This window comes from Rhizophagus irregularis, chromosome 5, assembly GCF_026210795.1.
Source record: "Rhizophagus irregularis chromosome 5, complete sequence".
Taxonomy (NCBI): domain Eukaryota; kingdom Fungi; phylum Glomeromycota; class Glomeromycetes; order Glomerales; family Glomeraceae; genus Rhizophagus; species Rhizophagus irregularis.
Genome location: NC_089433.1, coordinates 508,924 through 534,086, shown reverse-complemented (window position 1 = coordinate 534,086; position 25,163 = coordinate 508,924). Strand labels below are relative to the sequence as shown.

The 25,163-nt window shown below is 25.4% G+C and overlaps 3 protein-coding genes across 3 annotated transcripts; all 3 read right to left on the bottom strand.

The window, feature by feature from the left end:
* Window positions 1–1,285: 1,285 nt before the first annotated feature.
* Window positions 1,286–3,280, bottom strand: OCT59_024675 (uncharacterized protein; the record flags this gene model as incomplete). The annotated part of the gene is made up of 4 exons (XM_066133177.1): window positions 1,286–1,304; window positions 1,406–1,433; window positions 2,982–3,138; window positions 3,227–3,280. 4 exons carry the CDS (start codon window positions 3,278–3,280, stop codon window positions 1,286–1,288), a joined length of 258 nt encoding a protein of 85 aa, XP_065991597.1.
* A 10,066-nt stretch (window positions 3,281–13,346) lies between these two features.
* On the bottom strand, window positions 13,347–14,440 carry OCT59_024674 (uncharacterized protein; the record flags this gene model as incomplete). The annotated part of the gene is made up of 2 exons (XM_066133169.1): window positions 13,347–13,358; window positions 13,496–14,440. 2 exons carry the CDS (start codon window positions 14,438–14,440, stop codon window positions 13,347–13,349), a joined length of 957 nt encoding a protein of 318 aa, XP_065991596.1.
* Window positions 14,441–18,838: 4,398 nt separating this feature from the next.
* OCT59_024673 (uncharacterized protein) lies at window positions 18,839–19,664 on the bottom strand (the record flags this gene model as incomplete). Its single annotated transcript, XM_025327449.1, has 3 exons — window positions 18,839–19,051; window positions 19,210–19,353; window positions 19,557–19,664. 3 exons carry the CDS (start codon window positions 19,662–19,664, stop codon window positions 18,839–18,841), a joined length of 465 nt encoding a protein of 154 aa, XP_025171256.1.
* Between the last annotated feature and the right edge of the window lie 5,499 nt (window positions 19,665–25,163).

The window sequence follows — 25,163 nt, the reverse complement described above, 5'->3', positions numbered from 1 at the left end:
ATTCCCTATTCTAGAGGAAGCGAAGAAAGTAAAAAAACAATTCGAACATTCCTGTCAAATTGATTTAAATAAACTTCCTATTTTTTTGATTTGTTTTTTATTCAAAGAGAGTATAATATTTTTTGTTACTTAATAAATATATTGAAATATGTCAAGTGATGATGGTGTGACAAATTGTGTAATAACCTATAACTAAATATAGAAAAAAAGAAAGAGTGAAGAAAATGTGTTGTTTCCATATATAATAGTATCCCTTCGTGAATGAGTTGTTATTCAATGGCTTCCAAATTCCAGTGAACATGCTATGCGTGTGGTTATAAACTCAACTACTGAGAATTTAGCTTTTGGTGTGTTTAGCGATCACCTTCTAAATTGATGAGTTTGGATCTCTCAACAATTGACAAATTCCCGAGAGTATTTGATAGAAAAAAAGATTTGATTAATATTTTTTTTATATAATAAAAAATTCCACATATACTCATAAAAAATTTGTATTATTACCCCTAGAGATGGTAATTGCTGGTGACCATTGGTCTTCGGATGATTCATTATTTTATTGAATGATCTGATTAATTTCAACTAAAATAAATTAGAATGTTATTTAATGCTCGAAATATCTCAATTGTACAAGACTGATCGTAATAGGTAGGAAGCTACTGTTAGGGAATGAACTCGTAAATATGCTAGCGAGACATTATAGGATTTTTTCTTTATTGTCATTTTATTTAAATTTTATTATCTAAACTCATACATATCTCCTATTTTAAATATCTTATTTTAAATTTAAATGTAATTATTGATCTATAAAAAGTAAAGTTATTGAATATTTAAACGAGTGGGAAAATAAATAAGCTTCTAAAAACCATATGAAATGTAAAATTTATATATTACTCGATTATTATGCTAGTTAATTATGTTATTTAAAGGTATATTGAAAATGAGACACAGTCTAAAACTCTATCAGCTCAACCAAAACATTTATTACACACAATAATTAATATTATTTTTATAAATACATTGAGTGGAATATTGGCAGTTGCAAATATATCACAGTTTTACATTTAATGATCATCAAATAAGCATAAAAAAAATTTTTTATTTATATAGAATATTCATAAATATAAATCCAATTAATCTACTGTATATATACTATAATATACTATGTAAATAAAAAAATTAAAGATAATTTATAAAGCATAATGAAAGAAAAATAAAAGTAAACTAACTTCAGTACACAAACTAGTAATTTAAACTATTTGACTCTAAACTTCACTGAAAGAAAACTTCATTCAATATTATGTTCACTATCTTGACAAATTTCATTTAGTTCTATAAAAAAAAAATAGATTAGATAAATTAGGAAATATTAGTAAATTACAAATAAATAATAACTCACCCAATTCACTTAATTAAACAATCTAAGCATTCTGAAACTGTATATTATGTATTCATAGTATTTAAATGTTAACAAATGTAAATAAAATAATTACAATAATGATAATTATGAAAATACTTACTTGGATCTGATGTTGATTGAGCAATATAATTAGCATCTATTAAAAATAAAATAACATAAATAATGTAAAGTGATTATATGATAAACAAAAATTAAATTTAATTACCTGAACTGAATTGAAAAAATGATAAATCTGATAAATCTGAAGTATTTACTGGGTTTGGAAGATTTTTAAAATTTAAAAGTCTACTAGTATAAAATGCTTGTGGGTGTGTTTGGAAGCTTTTGGATTTATCTTCATTTGACCTGTTTTTGAATTTTTCTTCTCTAATTTTATCACACTCTTTAATTTGAAAATATATTTCACTATTTTGACTATTGTTACCATTTTCACTATCTTCGCCATCTTCACCATCTTCATTAGTTTGACTATTGTCACCATTTTCACTATCTTTAGCATCTTCACTATCTTTAACAGCTATAATTTCGTCATACCATTTTGTTAATATCTGATACAATTCTTTAGTGGTTGGTCTATTTTTTATTTCAGCATCCCAACATTTTATTATCAAATCTGTAAATAACTTTGGTACATCTTTAGAAATTGTTGGCCTAAATCCTTTACATATTTTAATAGCTAAAAATTCATCATGAGGAATATCATTAAAAGGAATTTCTTCAGAAAGAAATTCATTCATTATTATTCCAAATGAGTAAACATCTGCTGCTTTTGTATATTGGTATCCGCGTAAAACTTCTGGTGCCATATATGGTAATACTCCATAAATTCCTTCTTCATTAACTGATTGCTTTATATTTACTGGTTGACACATTCCTAAATCACTTATATATGGAAAACACCTATCAAGTAATATATTGCCTGAATGAAAATCTTTGTGAACTTTTTCAGCATTATGAATATCTAAAAGTCCTCTTGTAATGTGTTGTAATTTATCAATTTTTGATTTATAATTGACGTAATCTTTAGATTTATTTAAATAATTTCTCAAATTTCCAGTTTTACAATAAAATAAAACCATCATAAACTCTTTATTACTTGGATCTTTAGTAATTCCAAAACATGGAACAATAAAATCAAGATGAATCTGAAGATGAGATTTAATCTGATTATTATCAAAAAGGAAAAATTTTATTAATAAATAAATGCAAATAACAATCCTTATATATAAGACAAAGTAAATTTAAATTACCTCATTTAAAAAATCTGAACATATATTAGAAGAATTATTCAAACTTTTCAATGCATATTTATAACTATCTCTATACCACTTTTGATTTTCAATATCCCAATATTCAATATGTCCTTCAGGCCATTCTGCTGAATAAATCTTACCAAAACCACCTTCTGCAATATAAGTGACATTTTGAAATTTTTCAAAAGGTATCCATTCAAGACAATTAAAATTATATACAGCATTAAGTTGTGATTGCTGTATAAATTCATCAATATGTTTATTTCCACTAGTCCAATTTTTAAAGTTATCCTTAAATCTTTTAGCATTACAAGTTTGACACCAATCTGCTCCTGTGCCAGGTTCTTTACATTCTCCACATATTCCATATGCTTGTCTTCTTTTTTCTAAATCTTCTATATAAACTATTCTTTCATCTACATTTTCTGATTCAATAGTTGAATCAATAGTAGAAATTGTAACATGTCTCTTTTAATAGACAAAAAATTATTAATATTTTTAACTATAAAAATTCAATAAATAATTATAATTCTTAAAAATATTAAAGTGTTATTACCTGATATTTACTATGATCAACTTTCTTCCATAAATTTTTTGGCTTTTCATCCATATTAATTAATTTTAGTTGTGAATTATAATTTTAATTTTAGTTATATAAATAAATAACTACGTCTTACTCGAAGTAAATTTCAGAATTATTAAAAGCAAAAGAAAAAAAAAATTATGAATTGAACAAAATTCAATAATTGCGCACATTTGTATTAATTACTATTTGTACAACTATTTTATACAAACATTACTATTTTTGTGATTTTGTGACAAAGAAATGCTGCTGATCATCATAAAAAGATCTAACCCGAAATGGTTAAAATGATGGAGATTCAGGTCCAAATTTAGACAAATGCTTCGTACGTTTTGTAAAGTTCAAGTAAAAAATAATTTTACTTCGTATTTTCAGTATTATTGTTTCGGTAATGTATACATCATATAATTTTTTTTTCAAAAATAAAATAGTAAAATAAATTTAGTTTGAATGAAAAATTTTAAGAAATTTATTTTAATTAAACGATAATAAAAGCTAGATGATGACGCTTGCTCATTTTTAACATAAGCTTTTTTTGTCATTATGATAGGAAAATAATTTTTCGATTAATAATAATATTTTATGATTAGTTAAATGAACCTTGTCTAGTAAATATGGTAAATGAAAGAAATGTAAGGTATTCCATAATATCCGTATAGAGTAGTTATTATTACGAAGGTGACCAACATTGAAGGATCGTAAATTTGTTGCATATCCGTGAATCAATAATAATTTTGAAAATGTTATTATGCAATTTTAGATTGTGTAAATTTAAACAAAAAGAAAATCTATTTATGTTTTTATTTTACGATATTTTATCTTTATATCGTGAAACCATGACAATTGTATCTTCCATGAGGCGTAAAAAATTAAGAATGAATAAAGTGTAAAAATTATGCTCAAATAGTAAATGTTTCTTGTATTGACAAATCATAAAAATATTAATAAATGTTTTTAAAAAAGACAATCTCCCTACAAAAAATTTTACCGTTATTTCTGTAAAAACTCTGTAAATATGAGCCTTTCATGGATATCAATTCCCAATATATATATCATTTGAATTTTATAAAGCTTTTATCATATAAATAAAGTACATACTGTACATACATAATTATGGATTTATTAACATTTTGACTTCTATTTATTCTTTTTGTACCTGAAAGGATATAATACATAATCTTAATCACTGAAATTACTATGAAAATAATGATTAACTTAAGTAAAGTGTACGTAATAATTACCATTACCGAAAAAAAATTCACTATTATATTATTCCTTTTAGAATAATGAAATTATGTAGAAAGAAGAGCATCTTTTATTAGTTTTTTCTTTTTAAGGCTTATCTAAATTAAAACAATAATTTCAATAATAATTATAATATTAGTACTTTAATATACGCTAAAATATTCACCAAAAAAAAAAATACTTTTTTAAATATTTCAAAAACCCGAGATTTCCCAGTGTTTTTAGAAAAAAAAAGAGGTATTTCAAGTTGAGAAATCAAAAAAAACTCCAGTTTTTAAGTTTACTATTTTTCCAAAATTGAATTTTTTGGGTTCAACTCCGTAATCATTTTTTTGATACACTCCTTCATTTTGAAACGGCTATAAATCATGGTATTAAATGAGTCTTTTACTTGAATACTCACAATTATATCAATATTATTATCATTAGGTAGAACAAAAAAAATTTCCTTTTAACGAAAATTTTATTTTTTATTTTTTTTTTAGTGGAAAGTTTTGATGTAATTTTCTTTCTAACAATAATAATCAAAAGAATTTAATATAATTTTTTTCATGGAAAATAAATAATTTTATTTACTTGCCTAATTATTTGTAACCAAATCTTATTAATAGAGACAAATCTAATTATACGAGATTTATAATAATAATTACTAAATTTATTTTTTTAATTAGTATAATGTTAAATTTTTTTTTATTTGTCTAATAATGTGCTTAATCTATAATATTATAAAGCCATCATTACAGCATTTGAACCTTAAAAAAAATCTCCTGTCAAATTTTATTACTTGTAGAATTAAAAAAAAAATTGTTGCTTAATTAGAAAAACATATTTTTTATTTTTATTGAACAGTAATAGTTAGCGAATACAAATTTTATAAACATATCAGAAATGAAGAAGTAAAATAAAAAAATGAACTAAACTATCAGAAGAATCTACTTCGACGGTGGGGCAATTAAATACGAAACTATTAAAGATATAACCAACTACACCTAAAAACCATTTCTTTAATTAACCCACTACCTCCCATACACTAGCCGAAACTTGGTAAGTTGAAGCCCGCCCTGCAGAAGAAAGTAAAATTGACCCTATAAAATTATATAAATCAAACTACTAAAATCTACGATGGCGCTACGAAGTAAGATTAGTATAAAATTCTATTATATTTTTACCAAAATAAATGTAATTCCTAACACTATCTAAAGAATCATAATGAATATTATTAGTATAACTACTATTATTACTAGGTAATGAACGAACGCTTTTGAATTCTAATTTTTTCTTTTTAGTTAATCCTATAGAATGTTCAAATTCCTTCAAATGCGAACACCTTGGAATCCAAACTTCTTCGAATATAGCATTAAAAATAAACTGTCTCATTTGAACCAAAACATCAACAACATTTTTCTTTGTAGTCCAGGAATTCAATAATTCTGAAAGTGACATAGGTATAATACCTTTAATCAAGTCAATAAAAGTAAACACGTTAGGATCATAAGATATATCCCATATATCAAGTGCCATAAGAGCATTAAAATCTTGTATATTATCATTATATTCTAATATCCAAGTTAAGAGATGATCAATAGTCTTATCTCGAATGTTGTTAATAATATCATAATAACCACTACACGTCCAGACATGATTAAAGGTTTCGTCTTGTAGACCACATATAGGGCACATCCAACCATCATATAAGTCAAACAATGATTTCTTCATCTGTTCAATTGTAGGAATTTCTTCAATTAACAAGTGAACTTTTTGAGCTTTCGTTTTAGAAGAAGAAACAGAAGTTTCATTGTTATTTATGTCACAATTTAAACAACTAAATGTGGATGTCCAGTCGACTTCTAGCGTGCGATATTTAGAATTTCTATTCAAATTAATAAATTTTTCTAAACCTTTGTAGTTGCATATATTTTTCAAAAATGAGCGCAGCTTATTTTCAATAATAATTCCATTCCAACAAGGAAGAACTTTCATCATACAAGCATTCTGTCGTAAAACTATATAGCGATCTTGATCAGTATGTGCAATTTTCGCCAAATTATCTACATAATTATTACCCATATCATCACCATGAGCAACAACCTTAAACATTTCCACATGCAAGTTCAATGTTAATATGATTCTACATAAAATAGCCCATAAGAAATTATTATTAGCCTTAAAGTATTCACGTGAGGTTTGAGAAAATCTTGACTTCTTCAATTTTTCAAATTGAGTAATCACGTTAAGCGAGTCTGTGTTAATTCTAACTTTACTATTTTTTGGAACAACGCTTAATGCTAAAAGAACAGCTAACAATTCTCCTCTATATGCAGAAGGCCATTTATCAATAGTAGAATAAAATTCGACATGAGGTATATCAAACAAATCACTAATCTGAGCGAAGGCGCAACTGATACTACACTGCTCAGTACCTAATTCGATTAAAGATCCATCAGTGTAAAATTCAAAAATATAATAATTGTTATTGTCAAAAGGAGCTAATGTTCGTTGTATAGTTAACAAGTCATTTCTTGAAGTTGAAGAATCTAATAAATCTAAAATTATATTATCTTGTAATTGTGAAGAAGGAGAAATCACGTGATTTTGCGTTAACGCTTGATTTATAATATCATATTTCTTTTTTGCAAAATCAAAAATGTCAAAAATATTAAATTCTATTAAGTTTGTAAGTTGACTAGGCGCAAATTGAGAATCTGTTAATAATGGTACTAAACATTCCCAGTCAGCAGAAAACGTACAAGGTGATCGAGTTGATAATGATGCATTAGCAGCACATCCATATTCCATACATTGATATATATAAGTATGTGTATCGGTACATCGAGACATATCAATATGAAAATGTTTAATAACAGGTCGTTTTGTTTCATCTATTCCTTGAATCTTTCCAATGACTACAGAGTTAAATTGTGAATTATAACATGCAACTAAAGATCTATTTTTTTTAGTAATATCATATGATCGAGTCTCTTCCACATTATCAACACGAGCGCCAAATAATTGTGTTATATTATGATTCAAATGAACACCATCTGAAGTAATTAAATTTCTAATATCTGAATACCATTTAGTTTCTTTCCGTTGTGAAAAAATAGGAATATAAGCCTTAATAAGTATTTCTTTCCATAACAATAAACGAAATTTATCACCTGAAATAATTTGATCTAAAAATAAGATATTCTTTTCACGAAGTCTCTTCCTATGTTTAGAATAATATGCATTATCTACCACGTCTTCCAAAGGAATTTTACCTCCTTTAATTGATGGAAAAATATTATCATCTAAATATTCTAACGAAATATTATTATCATAGCATAATAAAAGCATATTAAGAATATAATTATTTTTTCGTGTGTGCGGAACACGATTATAAGGAAGTTTTTCTATTAATGGGCGCGATGTCCATAATTGATCCTGTAAGGATTTTAAACGAATTTCAGTAACTTTTCCTAAAAGACCATTGTCGTTAAGTTGAATACAAAAATCCGTAATTTTGGCTTGAAGTTGATTGTCGTAAAAATCTCTATATCCATATATATAAGGATTATCGAGTATAGCGTTAAGCGCTGAACGAGCGAATTTTAGTTTGTTTTTAAACATCCTTCTAAAAGGAATAATTAAAGATTCTGTTTGTGTTTTTGATAAAGCCATAACTTGTGACCAGTATTCAACTCGAGGGACGATAATTCTATTAAATATATATAAAATATGTTTATCAGTAATCTTCTTTTTATACATAAGATTAACTAAATGGTCTATTTCATTTTTAATCTTGAACATCAAATAATTGCCATCATGTTCAATATTGAAATATACTCCCAGGATACGCATAGGTTCGTGTGGATGTTTGGCTTTAATATTAATTTCTTCACGACCAAACTTGATTGAAATTTTATTATTGTAATTATGAGAATATTTACGCTTCTCAGTTGTAGACCGCATCATAAGCTCAGACTTTTCTTTGTTAATTTGAATATCGTTAAGACGATAAAATGTATCAGCGATGTATAACATTTTTTCCAATTTTGATTTTTCATCAGTAATCCATTGAGTATCATCCATATACGCCATAATGGAAACATTTTGTTGATTAAGAACACCTTCTTCTTGAACAACTGATTTTGATATATAAGAAATATTATATCCCAATTGTTGTTTATCAATTTCTGCTAAAAGAGGATCGTAATAAATACACCAAAGCAACGGTGAAATAACTTCTCCTTGATCGATTCCTGTAAGAACATCATAAGGTGTAGTTTTTCCATACGCAGTGATTACTTGATTTTTTCTATCTTTAAAAAGTTCTAAAATGAAGGATGAAAAATCGTTAGGAATTTTAATTCTATCCATCGCTTTTTTGAGTTGAAAGATGTTCACACGATCATAGGCCTTTCCCATATCCTAAGAGAGTATCCATAATTCATTATTATTATCGATTGAATCTTGAATAACTTTGTTCATAATCCTTATCGGTTCAAATGTTGATTGTTTAGGCAGACCTGCGAATTGGTTTGCCTTTAATACGTTATTATCTTTCAAAATAATTGCTAAACGACGATTTAGCAAAGAAATGAGTGCTTTTCAAGTGGTTTCTAAAAGAGTAATAGGGTGAGAGTTTGATAATTCACAATTAAAGGGTTTAGGTTTAGCAATAGGAAAGACCGTCGCTTCTTTCCATTGTTTTGGTAAATATCCCAATTCTATAATCTTACAAATTAAATAATATAAAATATGATTACAATCATCACTTAGATGTTTCAACATTTCATTCGACACGCCTGAAGGTCCTGTCACTTTTCCATTAGATAGTTGTCGAATAATATCTAACCATTCATCATAAGATGGAGCATCCATAATACTAGAATATATATTTTCGTTAATATGAGGCTGTGGTTTATATTGTTCTTTCCATCTGCCTTGTATTGGTTTCTTTCTATTAACAGAGCCCGCTACTGTTTGAAAATGACAATTTGTTTCTTCCATCACCTGATTCTCATCTGTAATTAAAACTTCATTACCATTATGATCTTTCTTATAAATTTTTTCAATTGAAATAGAAACCATTTCTTTTTCTGTAATAGATTGAATCATTCTCCCTTGATCATCTTTATAATTATCACATCGCTTTTTGATGTTAGAAATAATTTGTTCTTGTTCTATAATGTTAAGTTTAAGTTTAAAAACAATTCTCAATTGTTTTCTAATTTCATTAAGTTCGTCAAGATAACTATGGAACTGATCATTATTTAAGAAATTAAAACTAGTATCAGAAGTAACTAACTCGTACTTGTCTTTTAGTTTAATTATCGTGTTTTGATAATTAATCCATTTGTCGATCGTTTCCTGATTTGGATAGTTTCTTAATCCTGTGATACATGAGCGGATTTCTTGAATACGATTAATAATATATCTTAAGTCAAAGTAAACGGACAACTTTTTCTCAGGAGCACATTTGATTTTCTGTTTTATAACTTTTTTGTTTTTTATATTTTCATTAGCAGATTTCATGATAAGTTGTCTAAGAGAATCCCACACATGATCAACATGTTTTCTTTTTGTGATCGATCGATCCTTTAGTTTAAGTCTTTCGATTTCATGATCCAAACCAGCACGGTGAGATCCCCAATTCCCTCTGTCATCAATTTACAGAGTTGCCACATCGAACGGGCATTCTCATGGTCGAACGAACGAATAAACGAACGGACGAACGATTAAACGAACAAGCAAATAATCAACGGCATAATTAACAAACAACATAATCAACGAACAACATACAACAACATATAACGACAACATTCTTAGTTCACAACGTAAATAGCATTAGTAATATAAAACATTAAACGATATAAAATAAAATTTACTTCTCTAAATTTTCCCCAAATTATATCCACTTTTACCTTTAATTTCAAACTTCGATAGCTCTCGCTACGAATTATTACTTTTCAAAAGTGTACATTTAATTCATCTTAAAATTTCCATTTTTATTCAATTAAAATTAATTAAGCGAACATTAATTAAAGTTTAGGGCGAACCTATTACCTTTAATTAAAATTATACTTCATTAACAAATAATTAAATGAAACTTATATTTTTATTGAGTTCTGTGGATGAGAACTATGGAATTACTTTGAATTCCGCTCTCTATATATACAATTTTTATGCTACTTTCTATTCTGTCTATATACTATCTTTTATGTTCTTTTTACATATTATCTTTGAACTATTTTTCTAATATACTATCTATATTTTAAATACGCTATCTTTTAATATGCTATCTTTTAATATGCTATCTTTTTAATATATTATCTTTTACGTTCCATCTTTATACTATCTTTTTATATTATCTTTTACATTATTTTGTGTTCTTTAATCTTTCTGACATTATTTTATATGTTCTTTTAATTCGCTTTATGTGTTTTGCTTATAATCTATCTTTTGTGACTTATAATTATTCTTTCTTATCGTTCTTATTGTTAAAGATTGCTAAGCCGCAATTGATCGACTCTATTTATCCTATTGGTTCCTTGTCAATCATTCAATAAATATTACATCATGTAGATCATTACTCTTCCTAAATGTTTATCAACATTATAGATATCACTTAGTTTATATATCACTAAAAATTTGAGTTCGTAAAAATTATGGGATTCCTATTACTCTTCCTAAATGTTTATCCTTTTCGGCTAATTATTTATCCATCTACGCCAATCCATAATTAATTTGTTCGTTCTTAATATTTAATAATTACATTTGGTGGTTGAATTTTATCATCTTTTCGTGCTTGATATTCGACCGTTTACAACGGAAATTATCCCATGTAAATTCATCATCTTCCTGATCCATTTCATCATATAAAAACACAGTACGAGTTATTTTCTTTTTACTTTTGTTAATCTTAGGTAATGTTTTTCCTATAAATAATTGTGTATCAAGCGATAAAGTGACAGTATTATGATTAGTTGTAAAATGATCATTTTCTATTACAGTACTATTCAAACTTTGGCCAAGTATTGGTAATGAAGCCCAAATATAATCTATTCTTGATTTTTCATTAGAATCATTAGGCGGAATATAAGTATATATATTTTCGTCATCTTCATTAAATATTGGAATTGTATCTAAGAGGTGTCTGTTTTCTAGCATTTTGAACAATTTGAAATACCATCTATTATTAACAAATGCCATCAAATATTTTCTATAATTAATATTGAAATCACCCATAATGATTATTTCCATATTCTTGTTTTTCGCATCATCGATAGTATTTTCAATATATTGATATAGCTCCTCAATTTGTGGTCTTTCTTTTTTATTAGCGTTAATGTACACCTGAATTAACCTAACATTTTTCTTTTGACTAAAATTTAAGTCTAGATATATAACACGGCCTTTATGACCAACCGCTTTATGAACAAAAATATCGTATTTATTGCTAACGATAATTCCTACACCTTGACCTTTACCCCCTTGTTGTGAATAATCAAAATAACCATGGAAACCAAATTGTTGTTGCCATATTTTCGATTGTCTATAAGAAAGATTAGTCTTGGCTAATCCATATATGTCAATATCATTGTTTTTCATCGCATCTAACGTGAAAATTAATTTGTCTTTACTAAGGGTACGAATATTCGTAGTAGCTATTTTCGTTATTGAAGAATTTTTTAAAAAATTTTTAGTAATTAATGGATTGTTATTTTCTATTTGGGGGAAATTTTTTTGTTGTTGAGAAGTCGAACTAGAGGGAGATATTATATTATTGTTCATCATTAAAAATAATTATACGACAGAATCATCAAAAACTTCATCATTATCCCCCAATAATGATGAAGCTGAAGGGCCGCCAGCTAATATGTTGTAAAGTGATGAAAGTAAGGATTTAGTTTCCTTGTGGTTTTCTTGTATTTGTTTTTGTTGTGCAACAATGCTTTGGATATTTTGATCAGATTTCTGAAATTGTTGTGATTGAAGAACGGATTTATTTGCTAGTTCATCTTCATCTTCACTTGATTCAGAGTCACTTTTACAGCGTTTTTTCGCTGCTTTAACTTCTGCACCAGAAACAGATTGTTGATTTTTCTTTTTCGTACTAGTTGGGACCGGATGCGCTTTATCACATTTAAGTGCTTGTTGTGCAGTAACAACTTCACTAATTTGCTTGCCAGTGTCACCAATGAGTGATTCCATTTTAAGCATTTTGTCTTCCACCTTTCTTATAGTGCTAATAATTTGTTCCTTGAATTTTAAAAACATCGGATGATTATTGAAATCTTCACTATCGTCATCATCATTATCATGATTGCTGCGAGCTTTTCCTAGATCACGTGATCCAGATGGAATATTATTATTAGATTTAGAACTATTTCTGGGCTTTTGTTTAGATTTAGCCGCATCCGCATACGACTTTTTCAAATTTTTCCAATTATCAGCGTCACTAACAAAACGTTTAGATTGAGATTTGTTAATATCTTTGTTGGTACAGTCTTTGGCCATATGAGTGGGATTACCGCAAATATTACAAATGCGATCTTCCTCTTTACTCCAGTATAATTGTCGAGTACCTGCGTTACCCTTTTTGAATTCAATTTTCATTTGTCTGGCTGCCACCAAATCATCTTGTGAAGAAAAATGAATGTAAGCATAACGACACCTTTGATATTTACCACGAATCATAACAGCTGGGATGAAACAAGTTTTCCCTTTACATTGTGTCATAACTTCCTTAAGATCATAACCACTAGTTTGATAATGTAAACCTGATAATCTTAACGAGAATTGCTTCCTTTTCTCGCGTTCCTTCTTGCTCAATAACAGGGGTAAAACTCTAACTATGTCTTTATTAATATGATAGCTCCATTGTTCATTGAAATAATCAATAGAATTCGCATCTTTATACGTAATGAAAGCAACTTGGTAAAGACCAGCACCTCGTGTATAAATTTTCTCAATTTCACCAAGATCTTCAAAGGACTCACGAATTTTGCGTACCTGCCTATACGCAGGAATGTCGATTACTTGAATTGTACGACTATTGGAATTTTGTGACATATCACTATTCTTATCATTTGTAGTAGGCACCTTCTCAGACTTCAATGGGGTAGGTTGAAGTTTCACATTAAACACTACACCCGAATCACCTTCTTTTTGCTCCTGAATAACAATTTCCATTTTAAGAAATTGGTCAAATTTTTCTTTATCCAAAAATGATACCTTTGCTCCTTGTTTACCAATTTGAATGATAGGTAATTGTGTGTTGTATTGAATATTATACGTCTTCAAAGCCTTTTTAATTTTAGTAAGTTTAGTAGTTTTTTCCCCAAGAAGTTCACCATAAGGGACGATTGCAATGTGCTCCTTAACCTTTTCAATAGTAATGATCGATGGGTCTTTGTTTGAATTACTAGGATCAACATCCATGGGCTGGGACCCTTGATCGGCTTGCAGATTAATCTTATCCTGATTAGGCAAAACAACAGATTGTTGTTGATCCTTATGAGGAGTTGAAGGAATTTCTTTGTTAAGAGTCAGAACTTTATTGGTTCCATTCACGTTGTTTATAATATTCTGCGGAGGTAAGGGAGGGTCACGTAACAATTCTTTCGCGACCGCCTTGGACTTATCAGTAGCTTTCCCTTTGTCATTACCAGAAGAAGATTTGGAGTTTGGGCCATAAGTATCTTGAACAATACTTTTTTCCATATCCATAGCACGTTCAGCTTCCATGGCTTCTGTCATCTTTTTATCAGAAGTTGGTTGCGGCTTCTTTTGATAAGTTTTCCAAATACTCTCTTGATGAGTAGCAGTTTCCTTCGGTGCACTGAAGGTGAACTGGTTTTCAGGACTAGTTGGCCTACTTCCACCTGCTTGGGAATTACGGCTTGAGCTACGTGTTTGTCTACCACCTCTACCACCTCGTTTAGCGTTTCCAGACATTTTCTATAAATTGTTAGATATTTACTGCGGATTTTAAGCGTTTTTAACAATTTGTAAGAAAGAGTTTTTTTTAATATCAATTAGAAAAACATATTAAAACAATAAAAAGATATTATTGGGCGTTTTTTATAAAACTAGTAACGATTTTGTTGATCATTTGTTGATCATTTATTTTAAATTTATTATAAATTTTGTCACGAGATTTTCTATGGAAATCATTTCTCAATTTGTTATTAAAACACCTGCTGAATTGCCTTGAAATTGAAAATCATTTCCCTTTTTATAAAAAAATTTCCTTTTTGGTAAAAAACTCTCAGATTAATCTTATATAACTTTATGTCAATGTCAATGACAATGTCAATGTCAGTGACAATGTCAATGTCAATGTCAATGTCAATGTCAATGTCAATGTCAATGTCAATGTCAATGAAAAAAACTTCTAATGCCAACTTTTCGCAAAAACTCTTCCTGTGCCACTAAAAGTCCCTGTTAAATTGTTGCATCATTCAATATTTGCATAATTTCATTTTTTTGTTGATCATTAAAATTTCATAAAATATTGCAAAAAAATAAAAAAAATTGTAGAAAAAACGTTTCAGCATTTTTTCATATAATATTATTAAAAAAAAAACGCCAAAAACTTTTTTTTTTGCATTACTATTAAGAAAAAAACATTTTGGCATTTTTCCATATAAAATTATAATAAAAAATAACACAAAAACATTTTTTCTTCATATTTATTTTTTTAACAAAAAATGTCAATACTGATGTTATTAATTAAAAAAAACCAATATTTTTTGATTTTTTAATTACAAAAACGTCAAGTCTGACGTTTTTTTAATTAAAAAAATCATTTTTTTTGATTTTTTTAATTACAAAAATGTCAAGTCTGACGTTTTTTTAATTAAAAAAATCATTTTTTTTGATTTTTTAATTACAAAAATGTCAAGTCTGACGTTTTTTTAATTAAAAAAATCATTTTTTTTGATTTTTTAATTACAAAAATGTCAAGTCTGACGTTTTTTTAATTAAAAAAATCATTTTTTTTGATTTTTTAATTACAAAAACATCAAGTCTGACGTTTTTTAATTAAAAAAATCATTTTTTTTGATTTTTTAATTACAAAAATGTCAAGTCTGACGTTTTTTAATTAAAAAAATCATTTTTTTTGATTTTTTAATTACAAAAACGTCAAGTCTGACGTTTTTTAATTAAAAAAATCATTTTTTTTTTGATTTTTAATAGAGTTCTGAATGGGTCAGGTCAGGTCAGGTCAGGTTATATCAGATTATCTGTTTGACCTGACCTGAGCTGAAACCTAAAAAATTTCAGGTTAACCCAAATGATTTTTATTAAATTATTGAAAAAAAACGTTGCGCAATGTTTTTTTCTAATATAATGTTATATAAAAAATGTTTTCGCAACGTTTTTCAATAAAATATAAAAAAAAAATGTTGCAAAACATTTTTTCCTAATATAATGTTATAGAAAAAACGTTTTCGCAACGTTTTTCAATAAAATATCAAAAAAAATGTTGCGAAACATTTTTTCCTAATATAATGTTATAGAAAAAACGTTTTCGCAACATTTTTCAATAAAATATCAAAAAAAATGTTGTGAAACATTTTTTCCTAATATAATGTTATAGAAAAAACGTTTTCGCAACGTTTTTCAATAAAATATCAAGAAAAACGTTGCAAAACGTTTTTTCCTAATATAGTCTTATAGAAAAATCAATTTCGCAATAAAATATCAAGAAAAATGTTGCGAAACATTTTTTCTATAACATTATATTAGGAAAAAACATTTCGCAACATTTTTCTTGATATTTTATTGGAAAACGTTGTGAAAACGGTTTTTTCTATATCATTATATTAGGAAAAAATATTTTGCAACGTTTTTCAATAAAATATCAAAAAAAAAAACATTGCAAAATGTTTTTTTCTATAGAAAAAACGTCTTCGCAATATTTTTCAATAAAACAAGAGTTCTGTTTAAAGGAGAGTTAGGACTATAAAATGTAAAGTATATGAAATATGATTTATTTTGAACTTGTTCATTTCAATAAAATCATGACATTCGAAAAAATCTATGTTACAACCTAATAGCTTAATTCTAATTAGCTAATTTAGTATTAGGTTTTAATTTAAAAAATTAAGCAGTATCAAGGAGAATTCTCGCAAATTTTTCTTAATACTGCTTAAATTATAATTTAGCTAATTTAGTATTAGGTTTTAACCTAAAAAGTTAGGCAGTATTAAGGGAAATTCTCATGAATTTTTCTTAATACTGCTTAATTCTAATTTAGCTAATTTAGTATTGGATTAAAATTAAGCAGTATCAAGGAAAATACTATGGAAAGCCGTCCTTGACAAAAGGTTGATGTCCAAACATCATGAAATATAATATTTAGACATCATGATGGTATGTCTAGACATCATGTTTGATATAAGTAGGATGATGTTTGTACATTATTTAACATGATGTGAAAGACATCAACCGACATGATGTCTAGACATCATGCCGATCAAATTACCAAATATAGTATATTTATGAGTTACACAAAATAAAATTTACTATATTTGGTAACATGATGTCTAAGACATCATGTCGGTTGATGCTTGAGCATCATGTTTAAGGTTGCTTGTCTAAACCTCTTCAAAATCCTACGATTAGTTTCGTCAAAATTTTACTATAGATTTATTATAGTTTCGGCAGAGTTTCGGCAGTTTCGGCATTTATAATAAGTTTCGGCAGTTTCGCCTTTCTCCAAAGTTTCGCCAGTTTTTTAATATAACTTTAATATAGTTTCGGCAGAATTTCGCTTTTCGGCGAAACGCCATCTTGCCTAAACCCCTAGGTTTCGGCAAGCAACCTTAATCATGTTGAATGATGTACAAACATTATTCTACATATATCAAACATGATGTCTAGACATTATCCAACATGATGTCTGGATATCAACCTTTTGTCAAGGACGGCTTTCCATAAAATACTCGCGAATTTTTCTTAATACTGCTTAATTCTAATTTAGCTAATTTAGTATTAGGTTTTAATTTAAAAATTAAGCAGTATCAAGGAAAATTCTCGCGAATTTTTCTTAATACTGCTTAATTCTAATTTAGCTAATTTAGTATTAGTTTTAATTTAAAAATAATTTTAAAAACGTTTTTTTCTAATATAATCTTATAGAAAAAATGTTTTTGCAACGTTTTTCAATAAAATATCAAAAAAAAAGTTGCAAAACATTTTTTTCTAATATAATCTTATAGAAAAAATGTTTTCGCAACATTTTTCAATAAAATATCAAAAAAAAAGTTGCGAAATGTTTTTTTCTAATATAATCTTATAGAAAAATCATTTTCCCAATGTTTTTTTTTAATATATTATTATAAAATAATAGTATTGTTAGTTTCAGGTCAACAGGTCATTCAGATTTTACTGATGTTACAACCTTAACTGATGCCAAATCGAAATTGCTAAACCTGACCTGATAAATTCAGGTCAACCTGTCAAGGTTACCTGAATTTGGACAACCTGTTCAGAACTCTAATTTTTAACCACAGAAACGTCAAGTCTGACGTTTTTTAACTAAAAAAATTCAGTTTTTGATTTTTTAATTACAAAAACGTCAAGTCTGACATTTTTAATTAATAAAATCATTTTTTTTTGATTATTAATTACAAAAATGCCAAGTCTTACGTTTTTAACCAAAAAAATTAATTTTTTTGACTTTTAATCAAATCTAACGTAAAAATGATTTTTTAATCATAAAAACGTCAAGTCTGACGTTTTTAATAAAAAAAAATCAATTTTTTTTATATTTAATTATAAAAACGTTTGATGACCCGACCTAAAATTTTCGAGTCAATCTGACAGTATAATGATTATAACTCACTAACAATTACCAAGTTACTCTAGTTACAATAATAAATTAATGATTACAGACTTTAGATTGCCTAAGCAATTAAATAAAGCCTCTTCAAATTCATCAATTCGCGGAATGTTTGAATATGTTGACACACAATATTTATACCAATTTGAAATCTTACTTATGATAATCAATCAGTCTGGTGCTCGAAAGATAAAAGTTGATTTTGGTTAATTTGACCTGACTCAACTTTTAAATCAGGTTAAGATAATTCAAATTCTGTATAATAAAAATTACAGAATAAAATATTTAATCAACATTGCATTGGTATTAATAATTTTTAATGACTCGTGACCTGCATAATCTGATCTGTCACAGCAAATGTATGAAAATTATGTAAGAGATTTTAATAAAAAGTTTTATCTTTTCAGACAAATCTTATAAATACTTTATTTTATTTTATAATACAAAGTTTATCATTATCTTTATTTGTCATTATCATTTAATCAAAAACTATAAAAATTATATTATTTCAATTCTCTACCTGTAATTATTTTTTGTGACCTATAAATTACTCTATTAAAATATCTATACCTATTAGTTTCTCTCCCTGTATAATAACTAATAGACCGGATGTTATTATTCGTCAATACCAAAGGGGTTTGCGTCCATATAGTTTTGTTTTGTGATGATGTATCCGTTTGTGATGTATCATTTCTTTCAGTTTCATCTCTATTTAACTAAAAAATAAAAGATTAGTAAGATATCCAAAAAGAATATATTGTGATTTCAGTCATTATAACAGTGAGATCTATAACTTATGTAGTGATCTTAATTATTAAATAAAGATCCAAAAGATTACATTTTGATTTCAATTACTAAGTAAGTATATAATTACATTATTGTTTTTAGTATTCTGCTTAAGTTGTTTTATTATTAATCTTTTTTGCTTCAATTCAGAGAAGGAATTTTTTGTATAAGATTTAGATTTTCTTCTTGCTTTAGGAATTTTCTCATTTCTCTCAGTTTCATTTCTATTTAACTAAAATAAGAAAAGAGTTAGTAAGATATCCAAAAAGAATATATTGTTCAGCCATTATAACAATTAAATCCATAACTATATAGTGATCTCAATTACTAATAAGTAAAGATCCAAAGATTACATTGTGATTTTAACTATTATAATAACAAAATCCATACTTTTCATAGTGATTTCAATTACTAAGTAAGTAAATATATACTTACATTATTGCTTTTAGTATTCTGCTTAAGTTGTTTTATTATTAATCTTTGTTGCCTAGATTTAGAAAAAGAATTTTTTTTATAAGATGATGATTTAGATGTTCTTGCCATTTTTCTTTGAAATGAAATTTTATTTTGTAGTTTATTTTGTAGTTTTTTTTTTGTAAAAAGTAATATATAATAAAAAAAACAAAGAATTGAAATAATTGGCTTTTATGTATTTACAAACTTTGTTAATAATTTTAACTGTTACACTAATACAACTTTAATATTTTTTTAATCAGAAATAATAATATTATATACATCAGTTTTTTTTATTTGTTAGTCTGACCAATTATTTCTATTTTAATTAAAAAATATAATATTAAATTAATCTCTTTAATCTGTGGATCATATGACATAATTCAATTAATATATTTAATATTCAAACAGAAATATAGAAAATTACAAATGATACTATTGATATAAAATTCATTACAAAATATTGATTAACTATTAATCCTTAGCTTTTAAATTACCTCATTATGACTAATAAACTTCTAATATTAACTGTCATAATGAATCATTATTAATGAATATAATTTTAATATTATTTTAGTCAAAATTAATAGTATTATGTCTAAAAATGTAATATTTACTAAATAATACTAATGACTAATTTTGATTCAAATTATTATATCTGGAAATAATAAAATTATTAAATTAAATTGTTCAATTATTATTATTATAATTCTAAATATAAAGTCAAGTTTTGCAATTATTATAATATTATGACTAATAACTTGCTATAATTATAAATCATATATATTTAATAATATAAATGTCAATTTTTGTTAAACTAAATCTATATACTAAATGGCAAAGTTTTTGTCATGTTTAAGCTATTGATTTTAATAATGATTCATTCTTATTCAATATTTTATATATAAAAAGACAATTATTGATTTAAAAAATCATTTTTTTTCTCTATATAGTTTTTTTATAAACTATTATATTAGCAAATTATCTTATGGTAAATTTTGGACGACCACTTATTATTAAACAATAATGTAAGTATATACTTACTTAGTAATTGAAATCACTATGAAAAGTATGGATTTTATTATTATGGTGGTTGAAATCACAATGTAATCTTTTGGATCTTTATTTAATAATTAAGATCACTATAAAAGTATGGATCTCACTATTATAATGATTAAAATCACAATATATTCTTTTTGGATTTTTACTAATTATTTTCTTATTTTAGTTATGTAGAAATGAATTTGAACATGCCTTAAAGCAAGAAGAAAATCTAAATCACAAAATATTATTCCTTCACTAATTCTAAGTGATAAGAAAATTCATATCTTAAACTAAAACAACTTGAAAGAATATCAAAAAACAATAATGTAAGTATATACTTACTTAGTAATTGAAATCACTATGAAAAGTATGGATTTTGTTGTTATGATGGTTGAAATCACAATGTAATTTTTTGGATCTTTATTTAATAATTAAGATCACCATAAAAGTATGGATCTCACTGTTATAATGATTAAAATCACAATATATTCTTTTTGGATATTTTACTAATTATTTTCTTATTTTAGTTATGTAGAAATGAATTTGAAAAATCTTAAAGTAAGAAGAAAATCTGTATCTTATATTAAAACAACATTAACAACAATAATGTAAGTATATACTTACTTAGTAATTGAAATCACTATGAAAAGTATGGATTTTGTTGTTATAATAGTTGAAATCACAATGTAATCTTTTGGATCTTTATTTAATAATTAAGATCACTATAAAAGTATGGATCTCACTATTATAATGATTAAAATCACAATATGTTCTTTTTGGATTTTTACTAATTATTTTCTTATTTTAGTTATATAGAAATGAAGTGAAAAATACTTAAAGCAAAAAGAAAATCTGCATCTTATATTAAAATAACTTGAAAAAATATCAAAATCAATAATGTAAGTATATACTTACTTAGTAATTGAAATCACTATAAAAAGTATGGATTTTGTTTTTATGGTAGTTGAAATCACAATGTAATCTTTTGGATCTTTATTTAATAATTAAGATCACTATAAAAGTATGGATCTCACTATTATAATGATTAAAATCACAATATATTCTTTTTGGATATTTTACTAATTATTTTCTTATTTAGTTATATAGAAATAAAATAGAAAATACCTTAAAGCAAGAAGAAAATCTAAATCACAAAATATTATTCCTTTACTAATTCTAAGTAATAAGAAAATCTGTATTTTATACTAAAACAACTTGAAAAGTATATATCAAAAACAATAGTGTAAGTATATACTTACTTAGTAATTGAAATCACTATAAAAAGTATGGATTTTGTTGTTATGATGGTTGAAATCACAATGTAATCTTTTGGATCTTTATTTAATAATTGAGATCACCATAAAAGTATGGATCTCACTATTATAATGATTAAAATCACAATATATTCTTTTTGGATTTTTACTAATTATTTTCTTATTTTAGTTATGTAGAAATGAATTTAAAAATGCCTTAAAGCAAGAAGAAAATCTAAATCACAAAATATTATTTCTTCACTAATTCTAAGTGATAAGAAAATTCATATCTTAAACTAAAACAACTTGAAAGAATATCAAAACAATAATGTAAGTATATACTTACTTAGTAATTGAAATCACTATGAAAAGTATGGATTTTGTTGTTATGATGGTTGAAATCACAATGTAATCTTTTGGATCTTTATTTAATAATTAAGATCACCATAAAAGTATGGATCTCACTGTTATAATGATTAAAATCACAATATATTCTTTTTGGATTTTTACTAATTATTTTCTTATTTTAGTTATATAGAAATGAAGTGAAAAATACTTAAAGCAAAAAGAAAATCTGCATCTTATATTAAAACAACTTGAAAAAATATTAAAATCAATAATGTAAGTATATACTTACTTAGTAATTGAAATCACTATAAAAAGTATGGATTTTATTGTTATGATGGTTGAAATCACCATGTAATCTTTCGGATCTTTATTTAATAATTAAGATCACTATAAAAGTATGGATCTCATTGTTATAATGATTAAAATCACAATATATTCTTTTTGGATATTTTACTAATTATTTTCTTATTTTAGTTATGTAGAAATGAATAAATGAATTTGAAAAATCTTAAAGTGAGAAGAAAATCTGGATCTTATATTAAAACAATATCAAAAACAATAATGTAAGTATATACTTACTTAGTAATTGAAATCACTATGAAAAGTATGGATTTTGTTGTTATAATGGTTGAAATCACAATGTAATCTTTTGGATCTTTATTTAATAATTAAGATCACTATAAAAGTATGGATCTCATTGTTATAATGATTAAAATCACAATATATTCTTTTTAGATTTTTACTAATTATTTTCTTATTTTAGTTATGTAGAAATAAATTTGAAAATGCCTTAAAGCAAGAAGAAAATCTAAATCACAAAATATTATTCCTTCACTAATTCTAAGCAATAAGAAAATTCATATCTTAAACTAAAACAACTTGAAAGAGTATCAAAAAATAATAATGTAAGTATATACTTACTTAGTAATTGAAATCACTATAAAAAGTATGGATTTTGTTGTTATAATGGTTGAAATCACAATGTAATCTTTTGGATCTTTATTTAATAATTAAGATCACTATAAAAGTATGGATCTCATTGTTATAATGATTAAAATCACAATATATTCTTTTTGGATATTTTACTAATTATTTTCTTATTTTAGTTATGTAGAAATGAATTTGAAAAATTTTAAAGTAAGAAGAAAATCTGTATCTTATATTAAAATAACATCAAAAACAATAATGTAAGTATATACTTACTTAGTAATTGAAATCACTATGAAAAGTATGGATTTTGTTGTTATAATGGTTGAAATCACAATGTAATCTTTTGGATCTTTATTTAATAATTAAGATCACTATAAAAGTATGGATTTCACTATTATAATGATTAAAATCACAATATATTCTTTTTGGATATTTTACTAATTATTTTCTTATTTAGTTATGTAGAAATAAATTTGAAAAATCTTAAAGTGAGAAGAAAATCTGTATCTTATACTAAAACAACTTGAAAAGAATATATCAAAAACAATAGTGTAAGTATATACTTACTTAATAATTGAAATCACCATAAAAAGTATGGATCTCACTATTAAAATGATTAAAATCACAATATATTCTTTTTGGATTTTTACTAATTATTTTCTTATTTTAGTTATGTAGAAATGAATTTAAAAATGCCTTAAAGCAAGAAGAAAATCTAAATCACAAAATATTATTCCTTCACTAATTCTAAGCAATAAGAAAATTCATATCTTAAACTAAAACAACTTGAAAGAATATCAAAAACAATAATGTAAGTATATACTTAGTAATTGAAATCACTATAAAAAGTATGGATTTTGTTGTTATGATGGTTGAAATCACAATGTAATCTTTTGGATCTTTATTTAATAATTAAGATCACTATAAAAGTATGGATTTCACTATTATAATGATTAAAATCACAATATATTCTTTTTGGATATTTTACTAATTATTTTCTTATTTTAGTTATATAGAAATAAATTTGAAAATCTTAAAGTGAGAAGAAAATCTGTATCTTATACTAAAACAACTTGAAAAGAATATCAAAAACAATAGTATAAGTATATACTTACTTAATAATTGAAATCACAATGAAAAGTATGGATTTTGTTATTATGATTGATTATAATTATTTTATGTTTCTAGTGAATCAAGTTATAAATAATACTTACTATTGTTTCTTTTATATCTTTGTTTGTTTTACAATATCTCTTATATCTCTTTTAATGATTTCTGATTATTTTCATTTTTCTTGTATTTCTTTTAGCAATGTTTGATCAATTTCATTTCTCTTTCAATAATTCTGAATGGCCTCTTCTTTTTCTTGTAAATTCTTTTGATAATTTTTGATTAGTCTTATAATTTTGAATGTTAAGTTTTTTTGATAGATCTCCTCTCATTATCATAATATAATTAAGGATGGTCCGCCAAGAGATTTGTGTTACCTTAACAAATATAATTTTATATATGTACATCATTTTTAGTGTAATAAACAATTTCCTTTTTCCAAAAAAATCACCTTTTTTAGAAATTTGTGTGACCTAAATGACCGTTCATTATTATTATATTGTATTATATTCAGTATCTGATTCAGTATCTGATTCAGATTCAGATTCAGACTCTGATTCAAATATTGATTCTGAAGAGGCTTGTAATTTTTTTTATGAATTAAAGTTATTTTTATAAAAAAAAAAATTGCAGATTACCCAGTGACTAATGGGAAATGCGGCTGATTTGGTAGATCAGCATATTTACTGATGACTAATTTGTTTTTTGCCAATTTTTTTAATTAACCAATTTTATTTTAAACAATTCTTTTTAATTAACTAATTTTATTTTAAACTATAATATTAGTTTGCTAATCTAAAATTGATTTACCATTTTAGGTTTGATCTTATGACTTTATTGGTAAATAACATTTTGACAATCATTTATTTACAATATTATTTTTCTTTTCTTTGAATATTATTAA